General features: G+C 43.5%; 1 protein-coding gene across 1 annotated transcript; it reads left to right on the top strand.

Moving 5' to 3' along the window:
- The first annotated feature begins 357 nt into the window (after nucleotides 1-357).
- Nucleotides 358-1,287, top strand: LOC133806949 (uncharacterized). Its single transcript, XM_062245044.1, has 2 exons — nucleotides 358-671; nucleotides 762-1,287. The coding sequence occupies exons 1-2, from the start codon at nucleotides 358-360 to the stop codon at nucleotides 1,285-1,287; spliced, it is 840 nt and encodes a 279-aa protein (XP_062101028.1).
- The last annotated feature ends 5,921 nt before the right edge of the window (nucleotides 1,288-7,208 follow it).

A 7,208-nucleotide genomic window follows, 5' to 3' on the forward strand; every position in this document is an offset into this window, starting at 1 on the left:
CCCTCGTTTTTTTATTTTTCAATTTTTTCAATTTTTTTAATTACTTTAATGAATTTTCTTTTTTATAATTAATTGAAAATATAATTATACAGTATATATAGAGCTATATACGACCATATATGATGGTGTTGACAATTACCCTTTGGTGAAGTAGATGTGATATCTACCACTCTCTTTAGAGATTATAGAGAGAGAAGACGAAGATAGATAGAGAGAGAGAGAGTATTAATAAAAAAATTCTAAAATTAACTAAACAAAATAATTTTTTCAAGAAAAATGTAATTTCAATAATTATAAAGAACACATGAGGAGTGGATATAAAAATTTAATAGCCGAAGGGTCGGGTTGCTCTCTTCCATGGCGAAGAGGAAGAAGCCGATTCGTAGGCCTGAAATTCAATCTAATGATTGGACTGAGCTGTTATCTCCTGAGGTACAAGCGAAGGATGTTCATTGTTCTGAGGGAGATGGTTTCGTTGGACAGGAGCCTGTCAATCTTGAGGATCTAGAAGTGCCTGGGTCAGGGGTTTTGCAGGTTGGTGATATGGATCGACCGAGTATGAATGCCCAGCATGTTGAGGCTTTGGATGATGGATTGGGTACGGATATGAGAAGTGCATCTTGGGCGGATAGGATTGAAGGAGGGGATAAGGTCACAGAAGGGGACTTCCAGTCAGAGGCTTAGCATCAATGGCAACAATTTAGATCGAGTAAGCTTTCCTTTTCTGAACCGAAACTTGAATTTATTGAACCTCTGTTTAGAAATGGGCAGAAGCTGGCTAAAGTTGATATTGAAGAGGTGAAAATTCAGTCTGCAAATTGGAGTTCTGCTATTGTATGCATGGTGCTTGGAGAAAACCCTCCAATGACAGTGTTTGAAGGCTTTATAAAAAGAGTTTGGGGCCATCTAGGGACTGCTCAAATATCTAGAATGACGTTGGGGCTAACTTTGGTAAAATTTAATGATGAAGCAACAAGAGATCATGTTCTAGAGAATGGTGTGCTTCAATTTGATAGGAAACCTGTCATCATCAGGTCGTGGACAACAGATCTTAATGCTATTTGTCTCATCCGTTCTGTGTCGCTTTGGATTCGGCTACATGACCTTGGACTTCAGTATTGGGGTAGCAAGTGTATTAGTGCTTTGGTGAGCACTATAGGCAAACCTCTTCTAGTAGATAAGTTTACTAGGGAGTGTTCTCGAATTCAGTTTGCCAGGGTTCTAGTGGAGATGGAGATTACTGATAATCCTCCTCGAAGTTTTCAGTTTATTAATGAGAATGGCTAGATTATGGAACAAGGAATAGAATATGAGTGGCTGCCTACTAAATGTAAGAGTTGTTATGGGTTTGGGCACTCTATGGCAGACTGTCGTAAAGAGCATAAGACTCTTTGGGTGAAAAAAGAAGCTGTTTCTAAAGCTGAAGTCCTAGTGGAGCAGCCAAAATATTCAATGGGGATTAATGAAGAGGAACTAAGGGAGCAAGCTGGAGCGTCTGATGTAGTGGATAATTCAGTTCCGAATGTTAAAGAGGTTACGCTTTCAGGGCAGGACAACTCTGGGCAGTTAAAGGATCTAAGTAAGGATGAGGTATGGCAAACTCCTAGGCGTGTTGCTACTCAGAGTAGGCAGGGTCATATCACTGGTGGTAATACTAACCCGGCTGTTCAGACTCAAAAATAGACCAATCAATTTGTTGTTCTTTAGGAACAGAAAAAGGGTGGTAAGGATGGGCATCTTGGAGGTAGTTCTTCCAATGGATAAGTGTAATATACTGAGTTGGAACTTAAGGGGGCTGAACAGTGTGAATAAACAAATTTCAGCCCAAGATGTTTGTAGAAGGAATAAGATTGGAATTGGTGGTCTGTTGGAAACAAAAATGAGGGAGAATAAAATTGGTGAGTTCATGGAGCATAAATTTCCTAATTGGGAGTTTTACTCTAGTCCGATAATTGAGGGTAGACTCTTAATCATTTGGAGGAAGGGGGTAGTGAGAATGACTGTATTAGAGGAGTCTCATCAATTGGTTCACTGTACGGTTGTAACGCCCTACTTCCTTAGAGCCGTTACTTAGTGAGTTTTAAGACAAATCAGTGTGCAAAGATCCCGCTAACCGAGGTTTTGAAACGAAAGTGTGACTAATTAAAAGTTAAGGCTGTAATATTAGAAAAATGCGTTGTTTCAATAAAACTCATAATATTAAACATTGGGATCCCAAAATAAGGTTTGAAAACTATTTACATCAAAAAAATGAGTTCACAGTTGATAAATCATAAAAATCATAGATTATTACAGCCATTTTCAAATAAACCCCCAACCAAAGCAGTCGGGCAGGCCAAACATGTACGCGTCGCTTCACGCTCTCCGTACTCATGGTTGGTTGACTCAGTCATTGCCCTTACCTGCAACACAGAGCACCCGTGAGCCGAAGCCCAGCAAGAAAACTCATGCAGAACATAACATATGCAATGTATACAGTTTATCATAACAGATAATCCACAATAAACAAGTCAATCATTAGACTAAGCAAACACGGCCATGCCGCCCCAGGACCCTTACCAAAGCCCTGGGGTATCGGTTCTCACCGCGAGGATAACTCATGTATCCCTTGGGTCCCACCCTGAATATAGCATCCCATGTGCTAGGTGTTACTTTCGGCCCACGGCCGCCCCGGCCTACGCCGTACTCGGCCCACGGCCGCCCCGGCTTACGCCGTACTCGGCCCACGGCCGCCCCGGCTTACGCCGTACTCGGCCCACGGCCGCCCCGGCTTACGCCGTACATTTCATCATAATCACATATATAGTACATTCGAAATAAACATTCACACACATCACGGTTCATTTCAGGTTAAACATTTACACATAATACAATCCGGGGCCACGCCCTACAATCATCTCATCATGCAACATGCAATAAAGGGCCATGCCCGACCATCACACTACGGGCCCACGCCCTATCCTACGGGTGTTATAGTTTTCTTACCTGTATTCCGAGCCTCCTGATGCACTAAAGCTGCGAGCACGGTCCTCTAGCACGAGCCTCACCAACAACCTAGTCACAACACACAAGAAACATCCCTCAATACTAATCAACCCAAAACCACTTCCCGGGACCAATCCCGCACTCTCGGGACCTCTAAAACCTTAAAACAACACCCCGGAGACATCCCCCGAACTCCCGGAGCAAAGGCCTAAAATTGCCAAAAATGTGAACCTGAAATTTGCCTTGTGCCGCGGCACAACTTTCTTGTGCCGCGGCACACATCAGTCAGGGACTCCCTCGCCGCGGCACGAAAAACCCGTGTCGCGGCACGCCTTCGCAGACCCAGAATTCTGGGTTTTTCCCCTGCATTTTCTCCGAGCTAAAACCTCCCAAATCGTCCCAAACTCACACCCAAGCTCCAAAACCAACTCAAAACTCCAAATAGACCATACATCAACCCATAAACATCATAACCCAACTCAATAACACAATCACACTCAAAATCACCCATTTGATTCCAAATTTCAGAAAACTCAAACCCAAAGGCCAAAAACACAACCCAAGCTTGACAAACCTAAACCATGGCTTCAAAATCTTAAACCACAACAGAAAAGAAAACCCAAGGATGTTTAAAACTCTTACCTCAATCAAGAATCCAACCTTAAGCTTCCTTGGTTCATCCCCTTAGTCTTCAAGTTTCAGCTCCCTTCTTCTTCTTCATGCCCTAGCTTTTTCCCTCTCCTTCTTCTTCTCTTCAAATTATCAAAGCATCAAATGACCAAGCCCCAAACCGTGTACCCCTTAATACCCAGCTGCCATATATCCAATTCCCAGCCAAATGACCATTTTACCCCTCCTTGCCTATCCTTTCCCAACTAACCTCAAGGGCACTTAAGTCCTTTTACTTCTATTTCATTTCTACCATTTTCTATCTAGAACTTGTTACTCTAAGTAGTAACTAATGGTTACCCAGGTTACTCAATCACCAATAACCATTACCCGCTAAATCTCAATCTTAGCCATAAAATTCCCGAAGTACCCCTAGGCTCCTCCCGAGCCGGGTATAGAAATCCCGTTGTGACTCTTAAGTTAATTTGCTCTCTAGGACCGTCTCGGCACGTGCATCAAAATAATACCACCACACTCACGTGGTACAAATCACGGAATACAATTATCACATATATGCCCTCAGCGGCTAAAATTATAATTATGCCCTTCAAACACAATCAGGGCCTACATGCATACTAATACACATAGTCATGCATCTCAGATAAACAATTAGTCAAATAACATGCTTTAAATCATAACCATGCATTTAACTCATAAAATCACACATAAATCCCAACATGCCCTCCTGGCACACTAATCAAGGCCCTTAAGCCTTAATAGCGATTTTGGGTCGTTACAACTATCCCCTCCTCATAAAAATTTCGTCCTCGAAATTTATCCAAACACATCAGTCAGTAAACCCGCAACTCTGACCATAATTTCCAAGGCCCACCGCCTTTACTTTACTTTTCAACAACACTCTCACAAGAGTAACAATCTTGCCCCTCAAGATTTCGTCTAATAGCCATACTCTCAATAGCTTCTTGTTTACACCGCAACCCTGCAGAAACCTCAGGGTCTGCCTAGATTACAATGACCAATTCATCGTCTTATTCCTGATTCCAGAGATACTCAAAATTCGTCACCTCTACTAGGTGGGATCAATTGGTAGGCCCCGTTGGCCTAATCCTTGGTAAAACTTCAGAATCTTATGCTGAATTAAGAGTCAGAACTCTCCCTTCTTTCTCTGAACACCTTACAGATCCTCGTCTGTTAAAATGCAGAGACGCAACTCTTTCCTTCCGGAACTTTATTTCCTCAACACTTATCAATTTACAAGCTGTTAATCCTTTCAAATAGGCAGACGCTCCTGCCTTAAGAGTTCCAACAACCACTTGGCTTCTCTCTGAACCGATGCCAAATCGTAGTATTCACTACCCTTTGCCTCCTACCATGTCATATGTCGTGTTACTTTAACAAGACACCAGCAACCGCCACCACGACTAACTCATCAGGGATTACACTTCCCTTAATACTTCAAGTATTCGCCTACTCGGCGCTCAGTTCTTTAAGATATCCGATAAACTTTCAGACTGCCACCCCACTTGCAATCAACTGATAATTCCAGGTTCCCACTCTGTTCTTTTCGTTCTCTAAATCCATTCCAATAATTTAAAATATTATAGGGCCTCAATTCAATGTCATCGACGTTCTATCCTGAAACCAGTTCACTTGCCCCAACAACATTAACTCCCTCAACTGAGTTAAAACTCTTCATGTCCAAACAATTTACTCAGGGTCTAAAGTGGTCTATTCCCATGATACACTACCACATCACCTAACCCCTCAGGGTCCAAAGGAAAACGCTATTTTCCGGCACCCGCTCGACCCTCCCGGTACGACGTACCCTAGGAGGTGGAATGATATCCATTCAGAATTCTCGTTCATAAACCAAATCTAATTGGATCCTTCATCCATTCCTGGTATCCTACTGTACCACCATGACAGGGTCCTTCCCTGTTTCAACTCAAGTCAACACTTCGGATTCCATAGCTCAGTGACACTCACCAGCTAACCCTTACCTATTAACATCATGCCGATCTCAGTCGTTGCTTTGACCACCCCAATATAATCTATGGCGCTATTCCCCGACTGACACGCGCCTTACCGCTAGGAGTTCCGCCTCCAATTAAATTTCCCCTCGTCCAATCGAGACTCAAACACTGATCATCAGTCTGTTACTTTTCACCACAACTGGGCCTCAACGTTAACCTTCTTACTAATACCCAAAACTCAAGTACCTTATGCCATACACAACAGTCGACTTAACGTTCCAAGTGTATCAACCATGATCCATTCTGTCGCCTCCCGCAAGGTTCGATCCACCCTCGCGCCAACTGCGCCTGGGCGTGCACAATCCGTGATGCACTCCCACATTTCCATAACCCTACCATGGATCAGGTCTTTTATGAAATCGCTCTTTACTTAACCAAATCACACGCATACTCCCGCATTAGCAGATACTAAACAATCACACCTTGTCTTCTGAATTTCTTTCTGATTTGATACCAGTCAGTCCGTCTAACCTCGAGTTTACTGTTCCCCTCGCCTCTGATGTAGTTGTCTCCCGGAGATGCTCGTGCAGTAGATGACGCGCTTACCAGTCTTGTTATGCCTTCAATTCTTCGAACGTTCTTCATTAGCTTCTTTGCGGCTTCAGATCAATTCTTCTCTTACCTGTCCTTCCTCCTTGTAGCTCTAATCTTAGTACTCCTGACGACTCTCAACCAACAATCCGTAGAACCTTACCTGAGACTCTGCCTTCTGGGTACAAACTTCTTTCGCATAATCATTGCTCACCATTTCCGTCTGGGAGTAATCCACATGTACTGCTCGTGAGCTTGAAGGGACTTACCCATACCGTTCACGCATTCTCAGCCTAAAGAGCTTACCTGTGCTGATGTAGCTTGAACCATTCTAGAATCTTTGTTACCAACTCATCACTCCCAACCCGGTGCAGAATAGAAAATTTTCCGAAATGTCTCTATCCTTGGTTTCCAACTGGCAATAACCAGGTCGTAGATCAACTCTTGGAGACATCGTCCCCACTGGTACCCAACATTGTACTTTTCGTTCAAACCCGACGATGCCAACAATCCCCGTAGTATAACACACTGGCTACACCACGCTCAGATTCCTTCAATTGCTTCGATAGACTTTCTGTCGTCCAAAACCGTCTTTTACAACATTCCCTATACCAATCCTATCCGTAGTCTGACCTTGAAGTATTCCCTAAATCTTCCTTTGCATACCCACATAATTTTCCCACTGATCAGCTCCGTCTCCTTTACGTACTCCGGATGACATCCTCAACAATCCATCTGCCAGAGTTTCTAATTCCTTCTCAATAAGTATCACTGTCCTCAGCCTCTCGAATGGCACCATAGAGGCACCCTCTCTATGTCCATCACCCTCTCGGAGCATTCGAAACACCGAATCCTTCCAGTTCGCTACATGACCAAAGCATAAGCTCGTCAGATACATACTCACCCTTGAGGACTCGGCCTCGAACTTTGAATGTATCGCTGCACTCTGGTTCTCCGTTCCCTCACCATGGGAAATCCATCCCAACATCTTGAGTCATTCTACGTAGAAGTCATGCCCTCACCTGACCT

The sequence above is a fragment of the Humulus lupulus genome, chromosome X (assembly GCF_963169125.1).
Source record: "Humulus lupulus chromosome X, drHumLupu1.1, whole genome shotgun sequence".
Classification (NCBI taxonomy): Eukaryota; Viridiplantae; Streptophyta; class Magnoliopsida; order Rosales; family Cannabaceae; genus Humulus; species Humulus lupulus.

Bases quoted from the DNA above. Each gene is read 5' to 3' on its own strand.
- LOC133806949 (XM_062245044.1), top strand. From the start codon at position 358: ATGGCGAAGAGGAAGAAGCCGATTCGTAGGCCTGAAATTCAATCTAAT. The intron at 672-761 runs GTCAGAGGCTTA...ACCTCTGTTTAG, and splicing joins GTCACAGAAGGGGACTTCCA to AAATGGGCAGAAGCTGGCTA.